This window comes from Python bivittatus, unplaced genomic scaffold (assembly GCF_059951505.1).
Source record: "Python bivittatus isolate LINGU-HERP-01145 unplaced genomic scaffold, Pbiv_v1 ctg000410_np1212, whole genome shotgun sequence".
In the NCBI taxonomy this organism is placed as follows: Eukaryota; Metazoa; Chordata; class Lepidosauria; order Squamata; family Pythonidae; genus Python; species Python bivittatus.
In genome coordinates this window covers 15,816,432-15,834,913 of record NW_028277067.1, presented here as the reverse complement: position 1 = coordinate 15,834,913, position 18,482 = coordinate 15,816,432, and the positions used below count along the sequence as shown (strand labels likewise).

The 18,482-nt window shown below is 40.7% G+C and overlaps 1 protein-coding gene and 1 long non-coding RNA gene across 2 annotated transcripts; one reads left to right on the top strand and one right to left on the bottom strand.

Annotated features, from left to right (window-relative positions):
- Nucleotides 1–128: 128 nt before the first annotated feature.
- On the bottom strand, nt 129–12,627 carry UBE2M (ubiquitin conjugating enzyme E2 M). The gene is made up of 6 exons (XM_007431967.4): nt 11,941–12,627; nt 10,712–10,806; nt 7,495–7,533; nt 5,145–5,248; nt 3,982–4,045; nt 129–1,195 (listed from the first exon to the last, which is right to left on the bottom strand). Exons 1-6 carry the CDS (start codon nt 12,047–12,049, stop codon nt 1,055–1,057), a joined length of 552 nt encoding a protein of 183 aa, XP_007432029.1. The 5' UTR covers nt 12,050–12,627; the 3' UTR covers nt 129–1,054.
- Nucleotides 12,628–13,477: 850 nt separating this feature from the next.
- Nucleotides 13,478–16,601, top strand: LOC148215469 (uncharacterized). The gene is made up of 2 exons (XR_015796650.1): nt 13,478–13,860; nt 15,318–16,601. It is a non-coding gene; the product is annotated as an uncharacterized LOC148215469 (long non-coding RNA).
- The last annotated feature ends 1,881 nt before the right edge of the window (nt 16,602–18,482 follow it).

The window sequence follows — 18,482 nt, the reverse complement described above, 5'->3', positions numbered from 1 at the left end:
GATGGCACAGGGCAACTGTACTCTGACAGCTGTCCCAACCAACACACATCACTTTCCCCTGCCCTCTCCACCCCTGCACCAACCAGGGAAGAAGGAAGCAGAAAATGAGAGGCAAGGGGCAAATTGAATGTGCTAACATTCCCCTTTAATAACCCGACACACTAGAATTACAGTGGCTTTATGTTGGCCAGGGACTTGCAGGAGTCACTGGAGAGGCAGAGTAGAGTTCATTGTTGGGCAGGCCCTGGTAGACAACAATGGGATCAGCAGCGTCCCTGTTACTTTTATTACTACTACTATTAGCGTTGGTGGGTTTGGAAGTGGTGGTGGTGGCTTTATTAGTTTTTCCTTAAAAACCAGACACACAAGTGAGTTGATCCTAAAAGGAATATTCCAGGCCTGACCCAGCCCCTCCCCCTTGAGCCACAATGCCTGGGGCAGAGTGGAGGCAGCTGAGCACCCCCCTCTAGCCTTCCACGTTTACCCAGCCCTCAAGAGCCTCCCCCATTTAATAAATAGTTACGGTCAGAAGCCTTGGTGCCCTGCAGGGGAGGAAAGGATAGGCAAGTGGCCTGCAGATCCCGCAGCTGAGTAACACTGCACTGCAGGCAAGGAATGCCAGAGCACATAGGGAGCCTTCTGTTCTTAGCAGCAAAACCACAGCTCCCAGAAAGACAGACGGGCACCAGGAATGGGGTCCCACACAGTCAGGAACAGGTGGCTACCCCAACACAGTGGGTGGGACAAAGAAGCAGCAGTAACCTCACCCCTCGCCCCACAGCAGCACAGAGGGACAGCAGTGAGGGAGGTACAAGGATCTGGTGAGGCAGTGGCTGCTGAGGCCCCAGGCTGGCAGGGGGCAGTAGGGTGAGCAGATGGGGGGAAAAGGGGGGGAGGAAGAGAAAGAAGATGGAAGGGGCCCCCTGCCAATTCCTGACTCCTGTGCCCCCTTGATGGCTGAAGGCAGCGGTGTTGGCAGAGTCCCTTAGAAGAGCTAGAAGGGAGATGAGAGGAGGGGGAGGGGGAGCAAGTTTGTGCCCGGAGCCGGTCAGTTCTATTTGAGGCAGCGCTCAAAGTAGGTGGAACCAATGTAGCCGCCCCGCATCGAGCGCTGGACGTTCTGCTCAAACAGGCGTCTGTTGTTCTGGAGGACTTCAGCAGCCTCTTTGTTCAAGGGGTCTTCAGGGTTTGGCTCCTAGAGAGGGAAGAGAACACCATTAAATGCCAGGGTCTTGTTGCAGTTTAAAGATGAGGACCTTTCATAGACAAGGAGTCCATTTTAATCAGGCTGCAAGAATAAATGACAGCATCTTAGTCCTCCTAACCTACTTAGATCTTTTGACTATCCCTTAAAAAGTCAGTTTTCACCCACTATAATATTTTTGACTCATGTGTTTAATTGGGTTCTATCTAGTTTTAGGACTTGCGTGGGAAAGAGATCACGTTTTAGGTCATATTTATGCAGAAATACTGAAAATTCAAAAGGGTTCACAAACTTTTAAGCACCACTCTGTGTGTGTGTTTATGGGGGGTGGGAGGCAGGCAGGCAAATATACCAAATCCTATTAGCAAAGGATGATACCCTTCCCTAATATTGTCTTTTACTATTTGGCTATTTGAGGGAGGACACAGTGTCATTACTGAGGGGCTATGAAAAGTTATATCCCCTCCCAGCCTTCGAGGGACCAGCAGTTATTATCTGCCAGCAAATTAATCCAAACCAAAGCATATAACTGTTTACTTAGGAAAATTATAAGATAGCAAGGGTGGCGTAGTGGTTCAGGTGTTGACTGGCACAAGGAAGGCCAGGTCCACTCTCAGCCATGAAAGCTCTCTGAGTGACTTTAAGACAGACACTCTCACTCTAGCCTACCTCACAGAATTGTTGTGGGGGGGAAAAGGGAGGAAGGAACACTATGTACACCACCTTGAACTCCCAAACAAAGGGCATGATATAAGTCTAACAAATAAGTAAGAAGAATCCACAACCTAACTGAGCCAAATGCTAATTTGGTGCAGTTTAGTTCAATTAGCACAACCTATGTCTCTTTTTCATCAGCTAAAGGATTCTGTTTCCTGAACAAATTCCCTCCAACATAAAGGAAAGTGCAAGACACCCCTTCGCACTGCATCCTTCATAAACAGCTAGAAAACCAGATGAGCAAAAGCTGCACACATGCCAGCCTACAGAACCCCTTGAGATGGTTCAGGGAGCAGCATGAGCTTGCACCATTGTAAGAAGCTTCTGCATCTCACCAAATATCTGTCTCCCAGGAGGACAATGTATTACACTCTCTTTCATCACATTCCTTCACCATAAACCAAAAGCTTTTAGAACTTACCAGAGCACATTCCTCATATGCTCTCCTGCTCTCACCATGGCCGCTAAGAGTGGCAACTGTTAGCTAGGTCAATCTTAGCTTCCCTATTTCCTAGTGTACTATAAACATCTCCCCAGCTCTCAAGATTGAAGAGAAAAAAAGGAGAAATAAGAGTATCTTCCTCTCCAATTAACTCAAAATTATAAGATTAACCAGACCCCCAAAATATGGAGGTTTGGCATTGTCATAGAATGGAACTGCTTTTTGGAAGATAATATCTCTGTTTGCCAATAGAATACAGTTAAGAGCCCAGAGGAACTTTTGTACTACTTGTGATATAATTTGTACAAGTCAGCCTGTACAAAAATCCAATTTTATACATTTAAAAATACATGTTTATTTTTTTTTAATGTATACTACATGCCACTTTATAATAAGCTGATTTTAATTATAACTCAATGCTCTATAGATATAATACCAAAGATATTAAAACCAAATCCATGACTCCCAATTTAAAATGGTGATTAAAGCTTACTTTTGTAGGTGAAAAAGGACAATACAGTATATTATTAATACAATAGGTCATTAAACATTCTTAACACAATAGGTTATGGAGTGCCCTTTTCATACAAAGCATGAACATTTAGTCCAAAAGAACATAATCTGTTCCAGGCATTCCAAATTGTATTTCTAAAATTGTAATGACAAAAGTAGACAAAAATATTAAATATATTTGGTATAATAATCTTAATTATATTTAAGCAAAATATTTATATTTTGCCCTGGCCCCACTAACTTTTTGGAGTGTGATCCCAGCATGTCACTTCAAGTTCAAGGATATCCCACAATCACATGGATATTTACTTCTCATGTCATAAAGAATTACTGTCTGGGTTAGTAATTAAAAGTCTCAGTAAGTGGAACATTCTGAGTTGTCAAATTTATGATACCACCTTGGGAATATAGGGTACCATATATTATTTCTTTAATTTCTAATTTATTCCAGAAAAATAAATGCAGTGGCATAACGCTTCCTGAACATAACATTTCTGAGTTAACATGGTTAGGATCATACTAACCATAATACTGCAAAATACTGCAAAATGCATATTACTAACCATAATATTGCAAAATATTCCTATTGCAAAATAGGAAGGGCAAGACAAAAGGTTTTTGAGATCATACTCTTGGATAGTATAGAAAAGTTCCATTTTGTTGCAAACAAATGCTTTGTTAAAGCAACTGAAGAGTAGGCAGGTTTGTTCAGGAAAAACAACATTAGAAAGCTAAAAACTTGATTTGAATCACTCTACTTGAGTGCAAAGGCTGTCACATTAGCCACACGCTACAAAAGTCTTCCAACAATTTTGTTTTGCAGATATCATCAAGTACAATCTTGTGTACAGGCAAATTCCCATTCCAACTGGTAGACAGCACATCAGACACATCTTCCCCAAATGTAACGATATAAAGTTGCATTTATTTCATTCACCACCACTCTCACCCAGAACACTACAGATTCCTCAGGAGCACACTGCATTTTACCTTCTGTATTATTTCTCTCCCATTCTTACATTCATATTCTTGCTCAGACTGAGAAGGAAGATAGTGCTTTAGCTTTAATGTCATGGCTTCACACTTTTTTCCTACATATACTTACCAAGAAGAGATACTGCAGGCCATAAATTATAGAGTTTATTGTTAGTACAGGCTTCCAGTCCTCTCTGTGGGCCAGAAAATAATAATAATTTTTTAAAAAGCACAGGGTCAGAAAAGTTTATCCAAATGGAAAATAACATAATTTTTTTTTAAAAAATAAAGCTTTATAAAGACTGATCTAAACTGAAATATGTTTAATATCCCAAATCCTTAAAAAAAATGAAGTTCTTAGAATCAGACCTTTGAAACATAAGACACATTTTAATTTCATTTTCATGGTCCCACTGACAATATCCCAAGACTAAAATTTTTGACAAGCCTCTTTCAGGATTTTCTTTTTCTTCTCGCCCTTTTAATTATGAAGGCATAACAGGATTAAAAAAAATAGAAATATGTTCAAAATCCAACTACTTAAAAAAAAAATAAAGTCGTCGGTGCTCAGAAACACACGCGCTAGAATGGAAGACTGCCTTCCCTAATCCATCCTGGCTGAAGATGAGGGTAGTGGCAGTTCCACACGAGCTGGGGACACCAGATTCAGCCTGACTGAAAACCATAATGGGGTATGTTTGGTTTTGCCTTACTGTGTTACCTGAATACAGCCATAACATAATTCATGGCTTAGCACAGAGGTGAACAATTTTTTGAAACCTGGAAGTCACACCTAACATTTTGGAGAAAACCAAGGGTCACAATGGATGGGCAGTGATGCCAAGTGGGGGGTGCTAATTTTTTCTTTGGTTTGGGAGGACTGTTTTAGGAGCATTGTTAGTTGATTAAATTCTGCTAAATTGTAGAACTTGCAGTACAATTTCATGTGTTTCCTGCTTTAAGATGGTGAGAAACTGTGCCACCAACTTTCAGCAATAGTGGTCAAAAAAGACTCTGGGGGCTGCAAAGAAAAAGTCCATAGGCAAGAATTTGCCCACCCCTTATTTCCTATGATCCGTGAACCATGCTTTGTTCAGTTAATGTAGTTGAACAGTCAGTGAATACAAACTTGCCTAAGAGAACATTTCGCTCACTTCAAAAAGAAAATATTTTATAGGTTGTTTGAAATTCCACCAACATTTGTTCTTAAAACTTCCTCAAATCCTCCAAGGAGGAAAATAATATATCAGAATGAAGAGAGAATGTATTAGGACACCAGAACATGCTTTGTACCTGAGGATATTTAGGCAAACATTGCCTTCTAAATCTATGTTTGGGTGATACACCATGGTCTCACACTTGACTTTGGGGGGGTCATGCGGGTACCCTTGCCCCACCTGCAAATAAAATACAAGACAGAAAGACACAGCTGTCAGTTTTTTCATGTTCATAATGGCACATGCAATATTCCTGCAATCACAGCAAAAACTCAAAGGTGACCAGCCAAAAATATGTGGCCATTGACATAACTATCTGTGCCTTTCCTATTCTTCACTAATTTCCTGCCAGTAGGTTTTGGGTTTTGCCATATCTCAATGGGTTAGGGTTAGGTAAATTATATTTTGAGGTATACAATGCCCCAAACTAGAATGGGGACACAGGGGAGGAGTACTGGTTTTCTCTATTAACGTGAACTATGCAACCTGTCCAGATAATTGATGTTCGCTACTCAATCTTGGGAAGATTTCAAAATGTGAAGTATTTTTTTGTATGGCTATTTTAATTCCATTGTTTTCTTTGTGTGAAGAATTTGATTATAGGGCAATATGAAAACAGTTGCTATAATTAAGTTGCTAAGATTATGAGCTCCAAATCCTTATAAGTACAAACACTGACAAGGATCCAAATGACAACTATAAAGTAAAATAATGAACCATGCACACTAGCCTGAAAATTTGGAAGGATGCAATAAAAATGCAGTTGTTACAAAAACATATTTTTGCATCAAATCTTGCTTAGTGCTAAAGGCAGGAAGTACTGAAACATTTTTGAAACCTTTCCAAGATCCTTCCCATACGTGTTCCCCCCAATCACCTTATTTAAAACTGTTTTTTTATTCTTCATTTTTTGTCAGTTCTCAGGAAGGAGAGACTAATTTTCCATGTAATTCTCAACAGAAACCAGCTTGACTATTAGATCCCTTCCTTCCTCTTCTAACAGCCAGAAAATTTCCTAATTTCTACTAACAGTTCTGACTCACTGAGCAGATTTTTAGTAAACTTAAGAACTGCCAAAGAAAGGGTAGACATAGCCATAGCATGAGGTTTTTCTGCTTTCTTAATTTCCAATTAAACACAAGATTTTCTAAAAACTTACACACCCTTTTTTTTTCTGCATTAGCATTATTTTAACCCATTTGCTGCAAAGCTTTCAGAATTGTTTTTGACATAAAGGGAAGTGTATACATATTTTACCCTAAGCATTTTTTATTAGAAAGATTGTCAAAAGTTCCTTCAATAAATAAAAGGAACAAAAATCTGGCATTATTGTCAAATCTAAGCAATTTTCGGCTGTCCTGTGCTTTGAGCACCCTGCGTATTCAGACGTGTATTAATCCTCATTACTAGATTTTCTTTAAATGAAGACTGAGGCTATTGGGATGTCAGTACAGATCTATGAAGTATATACTGAGAATAGACTAACTTATACAACCAAATCATTAGAAGGCTATGCGATAGCTAGCAAGCCAGCCAGCCAGCCTATATTTCAGTCATGCAATACAGCAAGGAAGCAATTTCTTCAGGCATTTTTTTAAGAAACAAGAATTATAATAGCAGAATCTCATATTTGTGCAGAATGTTGTGAAATCACACAGGTGGTTGTCACTGACTACTGCATCTGCACCTCGGGCCATTTTTTGGACAGGTCACTTCAAGCACAGTGATTTTTAAGTGTAGCAAACCACTATCAAAAGTCCACAAATCTCAAGTGCTGTATAATATATTCCAAACACAGAATGGATATTTCTTTGATTTCTAGTTAACAATTGATTTTCAAACACAGATCCTTCAGATTTCTGAAGATCCATAAACAGAAACTCTGATTCAATGAGCCTCAGGCTGTAACCATCAAGAGTTGCCCTCTTCCATAATAGTTCAGTACTATCCTTATTACTACCATTTTCAAAACTTGTTTCATTCTCAGCAACTGATTTATTCCAATAACACCCATTAAAATCAAGGGCAAACTCTGTTGACCCCCCCCCATGTTTATCATATTTCCAGGCATATTTGGGATTCTGCACAATTACTCATAAAGTAATCAATCTACTGTTTGAAAATCCACAAAAGCTCAGAGACTTTCCCCACTCCAGGAGCAAAAGCCAATTCAGGTCTAGATAGAAAACAGTGAAGCACCCAAACACATTTGATTTCTGGCAGCCTGCAGTTCCCAACCTCTGCCCTGAATTAAACTGTTCTTATGCTGACACCATCCATCCACGTGTTCCTACACAAGTTACACGGGAATGGCTGAAATGCACTGAAAGGTATTATCCATATTAAGTTACTTTGTGCGCCAAAAGAAGCCATAAAGTATTGCCCCATTAGATGTCTTAGATAGAGAACAGAGACAGATTGCTTACCTTAAAACTGAAAACAAACTTCCCGCCTTTATAGAATCCCTGTAAGGCAAGCATTAGACAGTGTAAGCAAGTTTGGCTCCAAACAGAAGGAAACAACTCTCACAAATTTCAATTGTGGGAGAATGGGAGGTGAGCAGTGTTAAAGTTAAACCAAAGAAATTCATTTTCCAACCCCTCAACACAAACCATCAACTTCCCCAGATGCTTGCCACTTCAGCATAAATCTCTTTATTTCACACTCCCAAATTCTGGAAATACAATCAGCTCCCCAACCTAGAATTCTGACTTGTGATAACGGGCTGAAAAGACATGGAAAATGGGGATTTCTTGGCTGCTGGGTGCATCTATGCAAGCAAAGAAACAAAAAAAGATAGCAGACAAGCAGGACATTGTACTCAGAAGAGGACAGAGTCTTTATTTGCTAACATTTTCTGAGTATCTGTGATGACTAGAAACCTTGTCTAAAAAAGTAAACAAAAAAATTGGGTATTTGGATCAGGCAAAGCTGGAAACTTTCCATCATGAGTCTTCAGTGGGGTTGTGCTTCAATATTCTGGACTGGAGAGCAATTTGGGAGGGTTTCCTAGACTCATAGCTCCTGCTCAAGGAGCAAGTAGCAGCTGTGGCCAGGAAGGCTGTCACACAGACCCATCTTGTGTACTTTTGGGACTGGGAGGCCTTCCAGTCACTCCCGTTTTGAACACTGCAAGTGTGGATTATTGCAATGTGCTCTATGCACATTGCTGCTTTCGAAGACTACTCAGTTTTGGACATGCCACAGTGTGTCCCTTTAACACCTCAGCTGCCAGCTGCACTGGTTACTACCAATAGGCTTCCAGATGTAATTCAAGGTGTATAGGGCATATCTGAGGGATAACCCTAGAGTGTCTACAGTCCTGTTTTTGCTGAGAAAGCTGGCATACTTCAGGTCCCATCGACTGAACAATGTCATCTGATGGGACCCAGGAAGGGTGCCTTCTGTGTCATAGCACTTACCCTCCAGAACAGGGAGTAGGATTCACATTGCTCCTACCCTGGCTTCATTCAAATGGGCCCTTAAAGCCTGGCTCTTCCCCCAGGCCTTGGGTTAGGGTGAGTGGCAGGTTCCTTGTAGCAATGTGGTATGGTTGAGAAAAGGTGTTGGTTTTATTTTCTCAGGATATTTACTATTTTTGTCCTATTATTGTCGCTAATTTGTTTTTAATATTGTACACTTCCCAGAGTCATCATGGAGTCAGGCAGCTTTACAAACATGATAAATAAATATTTTAAGTCTCAGTACCAGTCATTACTAAGTGCTTGCAAAAGCAGCTAGGTTCCTACTCTGGGCATCTGTTCCAGATGGTGGAAGGAAACAATGAGCTTATGACTCATAATCTCAATCTGAATGTAGCCAAGCCACTGCAAGGCAACTTTCCTCCTATAATGTTCAAATAACGTGAATCACTATTGCAATTTGCAGACCTTCTTGGCTCTTCCCTTGAATAAGCACAATAGCAAAAGCCACTTCATAATGAGCATATGCTTACAGATGCCAATAGTTTCATGATTCATGTAATCAAGAGGCCATTGCAAACAGAGTTTGATTAACCTAATATAGGTTCCTAGATAATATCAGAACCTAAATTCAGTGCCAGATTCGGTGCTCTATGGCCGGGATATGTAACTCTTGTGGACCAAAAGCTCACTTAGCTTTCAGATGGTAAGATGAAAGTTGCTCCCCCAAAAGTAGGGAGTGCAACCAGGGAAACTACTAAATTTAAATTACCTTTCCCTCTGAATTAAATTTAGTTGATAATAATTACTCTCCCGTTTTGTATTTAATGGTTTCCACTTTCTGCCACATTTAAAATTACAACATGGTAATCATTTTTGGAGATCTCAAGAAGGTCTACAGCCAAGACTTTCAGAATCCACTTACAACCTGGTGAATCTCTGTTTAGAGGTCCAAAGAAACCTATGTTGATTGACATTTTTATTTTTCCCTTAACATCTCACACCTTTTAACCATGACAAGGTACAATTAGATACCAATTCAGAGATAAGTAAAAAACATTCTCTTAAGTTTGTCATGGCCATAATCAGACTGAACAGTACTTTGAAAAAGAAACACAACCACTGAGCATGTATGGAATTAAGAACCACAAGGAGCATAGTTAAGAAAGCTATCACTTTCGACATGCTAAAAGCTAGAAAAGGATACAGCTGGGAAGAGGAGTTTGTACACAGTTCAAATCCTATAAAGTTTGGCAGCAGAAATACATGTATGTCTGTATCTGCTTACATATACTCAGGTAGTATATATCTGCTTTAAGGTCATCATATCAGACTGATTAAAAATAGAATACGGTTAAAGTTCTCCTTACCCTCTTCTCATGCCAACCCTCCCCCCGCCCTTTTAGAATAAGGCATTTTGCTAAGACATTTTCACCTACCTTCAGAGCTAGCCTATGTACAAAATGATAGCATTCAGAATGTGAAAGATTCAGATTTAAGGAATAATGATGGGCATAAAGCAGAAAAGTAAAAACATTTCTCCACAGATATGTACAGATATGAATGTTAATATCACACGATATCTTGGCCTGCTGAATAATCCCACTCAGGAAGTCTCCCCACCCAAAGTAACCAGTTATAGATAATTCACTACTTAAGACCGGTGCTTCTAAAGAGGTGAAACATTTGTGTGGTATGGCCAAAGCCATTTATATCAAAAAAGCCACACTCTGCCTTCTGTACAAGTACATTCAAAATTCAAACACAGCAAATATGCAATTTTTGGAAATCTTTTACCACAATTACCCTAAAAACAAGATATAAGAAAAGCACAGCAGATAAGTATTTATGGTGCAGTGACATGCTAAGGATACAAATAAAAAATAAATAAGAAATATGGCAGGATGCTATGAGCAACATCAAGAGCTAATATTCCAGGATACTATCATCCGTTCTACGTATTGCTCTCTACTATTTCAGCTACCATCAGACCTCTGATGATTAAAGCTATTTTCATTAAGTAGATAGTTTTTCCCCAAACCATGTTCTATCAATCATCCCTTACACAGAGAAAAACACAAAAGGGGAGGAGAGAGAAACTCAGCCAGTACTGGGCACAGTCTTTTAACCCAATGACTATAGGGCTCAGAGATTCAAATAGCACATCCCATTCAAATACCATCCCCTGTATTCAGTTCCTTTCTATACCCACACCACTCACCTCATCAGGGCAGATAACTAGCTTGAAGTTGAGAAGATCATCCTGGTCTGAAAAGTCTATTTCACATGTTTTCGGCAAATTCAGTTCATTTATATCTGGCAGAAAAAGCAGAAGAAACTGTCAGTTTGGACAAGGCAGCTGGCTAGAGAACCAGTAGAGAAGTAAGCCTCTATTCTCGTATCAAAATATATAATTGCTCTTCATGTTGATGAACAGCTCAAAAGTGATTCATTTCTCTGAAAATGTTTAGAAAAGGGAGGAAAAGTCAGTCAACAGTTTCCTGACCGCAAGACAGGAAAATAAACTGGCAACTTTGATCCGGTCTCATGGTATTCTTCTGACATCTTCCTAAAACGGTTCCAGGATAGTTTGTTGGAAATTCAGGTTCACTGTATATCCTACAAAAATTAAACAAAACATGTGCATGTGCACAAGAACTGGCAACTATTAAGGCACAATCAAGTTACTGTAATGTAACAAAGATGGTAAGTTATAGGCATGTATTACTCTGAAAGAGGAGAAAAGGAGTTATTTTAGGCAGGATTCTTGAAATTATAAAACACTGCATGTGTCCAATACAGAAGAATAGAAAACACCTCATAGCCTAGTCAAACTCCAATTTTTGTAATAAAGCATAAAAAATGGAGTTGTTCAATAGCCAACACTTTGTGGAGGAAGGACAAGAAAAAATATTAATCAGCAAAATACAGTTTGAGAAAGTTTTCAGGTATCCACAAGCATTTGTAACTCCTCCTATGAAGAAAACCAGACTATCTTGGATTTGTGAGTCTGAAAAACCAGAATCCTAAGATCCAAAAGAATTCTTGGAGTAAAAGGAATCAGAACCTCCCTAATTCAATGATTTGCCATGAATTCATCAAGCAGCCACTAGCAGGAAGGGCTTTCCAGCCAGACTTACCCAAACTTGGCCTACCTTAAAGGGCTGCTATGAGGATCACTAGATACATATATTGAGAAAAATCGAAATTAGCCCATACGAAAATGAAAAAAACGTGATGCTCATAAACAGGGGCTACTGGGACAGCAAGCCCGGGGGGAGGGGGGGCGGCAAAGTCTTAATCCTGTCGTCCCTCGTTCATCGACGTAGGTACCAACAATACTAGCTGCTCCAAGCGGCACGGGAGTTGAAACAGTAGCAGCACTGCCCTCACCGGCCTGGCTGTTTCTTTTCCCTAGAGATAAATACGGCCGCCCGTGTGTAACCTAACCTTTCTGGATGCGGAGCTGCGCGGCAGAGGCTTTCTTGCTGGAGCCTTTGGTACCGCCGGCCGATTCCTCCTCCTTCTTTTGCTGTTTCAGCGAGAATAGCTTGATCATCCTGGCTGGCTGCTGGTGGCTTGGCGGACTGTTTTTTCGCCCTTCCGGCCCCGGCCTCGACCTCTCCCAGTGGCTACCGCAGCCAGGCCCGGCCCAATCCTGCCCGGCTCTTGAGAGAAGAGAGAGGGGGAGAGGTGGGGGGACGGCGACTCCCGCGGCCTGGCCTGGCCTGGCCGGCCGAGAGAGACGGGACGGGGAGGGCGGGGAGGCCGGGTCGGGGGGAAGAGGAAGAGGGAGGGTCGGAAGGGAGACGGGGAGGCGAGCGAGCCAGGGAAAGGGCCAAGCAACCGGGGCAGCCCCGCCTCAGAGCGCCGCCGCCGCCGCTGCTTTTCCTATTGCGGGCTCCGTGTGTAAGTCGGACGGCAACGGACAGCCCCCTTCGGCCCTTCCCGGAAGAACGTCGGCAACTTCCGCCTTACACCCTCAAGCTCCGCCTACTTGCCGACTCTCCGAAAGCACTCGGCTGCTTTCGGTGGAGACGAGTGACGCCTTTCGAAGCTCTCGGCCTTCCCCGCTCAGGGCTCGGCCCTCTTTGGCGAGTCAAAGGACCTCTCGGGGTTTTCCGATTCGACTTTCTGTTTTCGGTCTCCCCGGGCTTCCGGCTGACGAATCTGTGGCAGCGATTTCCGCCCGGCATTCGGCTCTGAACTTAGAATTCTGGGACTCCAAGAGTCACAGGCGTCATAGCGCTTCTCTAAGATGTACGGTTCCCAACTGAATGTGGCAATATGCGGGGCGAGCGGCGCGCAGAAAAAGCCGGGCACTCTCGAAGCTTCAGTTCAGCGTAGTTGCTTAAAATCTCGCCCCAGGACATGCGATATGGATGCCGGAGGAGAAGCAAAGATGCTTCTCTCTGCCCCCTGATTTTGCACAGGGTGTTTGCCCCCGCATAGAAAGGCATCCACGTGCATAACGGAAATAAGGGTTTGCGAGGAAGTCTCTTGCTTCGTCTCTTTACATTCAATGTGCTCGTGCTGCAGTTATCAGAAAACGTTTGTGCTTCGAGCAGGCAAGCGTTTGGATCTGGCAGACGCCGTGGAAGTAGCTTCCACAGAAATCCGCATACAGATTCCGCTTTTCTGCAAATCACCTTCCCCAGTTAAGCACGAAACAACATGATGGCGGATAGTGAAGCCATACGGCCGTCACGAGCGTCTACAAGCCCTCGCATTTCATCAGATATATTTTAACTTGCAGCTTTTTTTTATTTGCAAGGCTTTTCCTGCGCTTTCTTGCAATTTCTACGTGCCTTCAGCAGTTCTAATGAGCCTCCCGCCGTATTCCCCTCTTAGGAGTCTAAGCCAGTGTTGTCCACACTTGGCCACTTTAAGATGAGTGGACTTCAACTCCCAGAATTCCCCAGCCAGCATGGCTGGCTGGGGAATTCTGGGAGTTGAAGTCCACTCATCTTAAAGTGGCCAAGTTTGGACAACACTGGTCTAAGCATTTCGGAACTACTTTATATACTTGTTTTCCGCGGCTGCATATTGCTCAGCTCGAACAAGGGATAAACTTTTGGAAGCAAGCACGTGCGACTTCCGGTGGGGGGCTTATCTTAGAGGGGAGGGGGATTCTGGCCGGCGCATCTCCCCGGCAATTCCTCGTGGGTAAACTGCAGAAACGGACAGGTTTTTGCAGTCGGGTTTAGAGTGGAGCTGCCGGGCGTCCTTGCGGTTCCATCTTCGCTCCTAACTGCGGCGGAGCCCGTACGGACATGAAGCTCTGCCTCCATTTCTTAAATCACTTTGGGAAGTAATGAATTTACAGAAGACGAGGGATTTCCTCCGCGGCAAAGATAAAGACTCGTCGCGGTGAGTTAAACCTTCTTTCGAGATTACAAAAGAAAAAGAAAAACGAGACTTGGATTTAAAGATTCAAGAACTCTGCAAAAAGCTTATTTAAGAGACGATGTAAGAGAGTTTTAAAACGGACAAGGGGACTGTCTTTTCCCCCCCTATTTTTTTATTTTGATTGTTATCGTTTTTACTTTTGATGAAAGCGCTTTGGTATAAATTTTCACTAACCCAGTTAAAGAGACCAGTCTGGCGTGGGAATTTATTCTTTGACTTTAATTAGCGGAATCTACATAACAAAAGATAAGGTAAAGAAGCAGTCTGTGACGTTTAGTTGCCATGGAGACGTGACGTCTGTTGTGGCTGAAGCTATCGAGAGCTACTAAAACGAAAGGGGCGGGGGGGGGAGAGGCGTATCTTTTTATTTCCCCTGCTTGAGACATCTTCACTTTTGGATTAAAAATGGCCACTACAATAATGGCAAGAAAGGGCAGGAAGAGCTCGCTAGAACAATCTGCGGAAAAAATAATTACACAAGATACACTTCAGAAATTTTTTGAACAGATGGAAAATAAATCTGATCAGATGAGGAATAAAAGCACTGCTTTTGAAAAAAGACTGCATGAAGGATTTGTAAAGTTAAGAAAGGAGCTGAGAGATGTTAAAAAGATGGAAAGTTCTATAAAGCAAATATCTGGAGAGGTAAAACAATGATAGAGTGGAAATTTTAGAAAGACAGATGTTCAAGGCAGAGAGTTGGAAAGAGAATTGGATAATGTGGCTTTACTGGAATTGAGAAAGAATTCTGTTTGAGATTCAGAGCTGTTCCAGAGGTTCCAGATGAAAGTATTAGAGAGCGGCTTGTTAATATTTTGGCAATTTTTTGGATTTGGAAGAGGAAGATATGGGCACAGAAACTGATAGGACTTATAGAATAAATTTTGGATTTGCCAGAATGAGGAATGTCCCTAGGGATATGCTGGTACATTTTGTTAGAAAAAAGACAAGGGATCAAATCCTGCAGCATGTTAACACGAGACTGAAAATGGATAACACAGATGTAATTGTTTCAAAAGAGATTCCCATTAGAATTTTATGTAAGAGAAAAGAATATGCCTTCTTGGCTGAAAATTTAAAACAAAAAAAAATTCCATTTTGGTGGGATAAAGTGGAAGGTATGATTTTCACTTTTAAACAGCAGAGATTTAGACTGAACCGGAAATGGAGCTTTCAGAGGGAAGTTCACAACAGATACAACGGATTTTAAAAAATGATGCTGAATTAGGTGCTACAGGTATGGACATTTCTACCTGGGTATTACTATGACAAATATGAATTGTATGTTATTCCAGAATAACTGTGTTAAGACATGAAGTTTAAAAAGATATGTCAAGATGGAACAAAATACAGTTGTCACTGTTGGAGAGAATTTCTGTGATTAAAATATTTTACCTAGAATGTTGTTTTTGTTTCAGACAATACCTGTTTCAGCAACTGATCTACTGGCAGAATGATATATTTAAATTTGTACGGTAGGGGGAAAAAACTTCAACTTAAATATAAGGTATTACAAGATGCAAAGGAAAGTGGAAGATTGGGTTTACCAGACTTGAAATTATATTTTGCTGTCTGTTTAGCTTGGATGAAAAAGTGGGTGTTGTTAACAGAAGGCTATTGAAGCTAGAAGGACATGATCTGAGATTTGGGTGGCATGGATATTTATGGTACAACAAAGCTAAGATTAATGTAGATTTCTAAAATGATTATGTCAGGTGGGCTATTCTTATGGAATAAATATAAATGTAGATTCTGCACAAAAATACCTTCGTGGCTTTCAGCACAAGCAGCTTTTTATAGACAAGAAATGTTAAGTAAACAAATGGTTAACTTATTCTGATGTACTAGAATTTTCTCCAGATTGTAAAATAAAATCAAGGGAAGATTTGATAACAGAAGGATATACTTGTCAATGGTTTTCTTTTGTACAATTATCAGAAAGATTTAAAATGGATAAAGTAGTGTATGGTTTTGGACATACAAATAGAAATAGAACTATGTACAATGATGAACATATTATTGCTAAAATGTATACATTCTTGTTGAAATATGAGACAAGTGAAAGAATGTATGATAAAATGGGCTAAAATTTTGGCTATAATATACAAATGGAGCAATGGGAAAATATGTGGTTGAAAGGATCAAAATTTATATTATGTTTTAGCCTTAAAGAGAATTTTTATAAAATGATGTATTGTATTTGTCACCAGAGAAATTGTCTAGAATGTATAAAGCTACTTCAAATCTTTGCTGGAAATGTGAACAACATAAAAGGGACATTTTATGTTTGGTGGATGTGTAAAAAACCCCCCCAAAATTGACACAAATATACTAATTCAGAAGATTTTAAAGACTAATGTACAATTGAAACCGAAGGCTTTTCTTTTGGAATTAATGGACAGTTAGAAAAAACCCATGGAACTTTGTTTTTCTACATGACAACTGCAGTGAGATTATTATATACTCAAAAGCAGAAAACGGTTGGTGAAGATGATGGAACTAGCTGAAATGGCTAAACTGACTTCCTTGATTAAAGAAAAAAGTGTCTACATTTATGGCTGACTGGAAACCTCTTATAGACTTTTTGCATGAAAGAGAAAAAAAATGCACTTATGACTTGTGGTTTTGATGATTAGAAAGAAAATGGATAATAGAAAAGTGAGATTTTGTAATCATGGAATAAAAGATAACTTTGTAATTGACTTATGCTTGCTGCAAAGGAAATTGGAAGCTTCTATTTCTTATCTTTCTGGGCTTTTGTCTTTCTCTTCTTCCTTTTTAAATTTTCTTTATTCTGTATTAGGTTTAGTTTTTGTCTTTAAAGTTTTTAATAATCCATATATAAATATATATCCAGGTTCTCTCAAGGTGCAGATTGTGCAGAGGCCTCAGACAGTCCAACACAGCAGCAGGGTGTAAGATGCAGGCAGGAATAGCGTACACTGAACGCCACAACCAAGCTGCTGGCATTGTGTACAACAGCATCTGCAGAGTGTATCGGCTAGACTCTCCCAAGTCCAGATGGGAGATTCCACAGAAGGCCATGGAGAATAACAGGGCTAAGATCCTGTGGGATTTCCAGATCCAGATGGGCAGGCAGGTACTGATCAATCAACCAGACATTGTGGTAGTAGACAAGGGCCAGAAGACAGCAGTGTTGATAGACGTAGTGGTGCCAAATGACAGCAACATCAGGAAGGAGTATGAGAAGCTGGAGAAGTACCAGGGCCTGAAGGAGGAACTAGAGAAGATATGGAAAGGCCAAAGTGGTCCCAGTGGTGGTACAACATCAGAGCGCTCTATCCAGAAGGGTGCAGTGCTAGGAACAGCTAAGATACTGCGCAGAAACCTCAAACTCTCAGGCATCTGGCAGAGGACCCAAGATTGAGGAAGACACATATCACCCATAGAGGTGAGAGGGGATATTTATTTATTTATTAATAAATAAATAAAAACAGTATATAATAGAAACAATTACATGGAATGCTCTGCTCTCTTTTGCAGAAATAGTTAGAAATGGTTCTGAGGTGCTTCAAATGCTACTGCTCCAAGAGTTCTCTTTGTCTATATTCATAGACTGCCCCAACAAGATGGCAGTAAATAGCCTTAATAGCTCTTGGCACCAAGCAGGATCAATTAAGTACCTCCATGAGAGGCCACTAGGTTTATCCCAGGACTGTAGGCTGGACTGTGAAGTGGCGAAAATATCCCAGAAGGCAATGGGGAACCAATTTTGTATCCTTGCCAGGAAAACTACAAACATCATGAAGCCACCAATTGACTTGATTAAAAGAGTTGCCCATCACTCATTTAGGGCCCAATTCTGATGACCCACTACAAGTCTTCTTCTAATCTCCATATCATATATACTACCTTTTTCAAATCTTAGTACTAGAGCAGTATTCTGCCAATATTTATCATTCAGTTTAAAGGTAGTTCCTCCCCCGCCCGCCCCAGCTTCTGGCATAATGAACAGATTTCTCCATACATCTTTCCTACATGCCAAATTTCTTCCAGCTTCTGTTTGAATCACTGCCAAACTGTATGACAAAGAAACTCACAAAGAAAACATTTGCTCATAGGTTTCTAAATGTACCAGAAATTCCTAGTTTCTACGACAGCTGAAATCAGTGTTTTCAATTTTGGAAATCTGCTCTCCATATTTGCAAGCGATCCCTTACTCTGACATATTCATAACTCTGGGACTAGTAGTTCCAACAGCAGTTCATATAGGGTAGCACATATTTTAAGACTTCAATAAATGTAATAAATAATGCCCTATTGTGATTGCCCTGTGTTCTCTCTTCTCAGAAAGTATTGCTTCCATTTCCAACACTATTTCCATATGACTCTGGTAAATAAAAGCCTTCACACTGTTAGCATTATTTTTCTTCCTAGCAGTGCCACTGTTACTAAGTTGGTACCTATGAATTTGCACATTTGCCCATGCCCAGTGTTTGTGTCCTAAAACCAGTGTCACCTTCAGCCTCTCATACAAGCTGTGAGCAATCCTTCCTATACCTTAGTTGTATAGACATTACATTTGTGATTCCACCAATCATCTACATGCTTTTCATTCATCA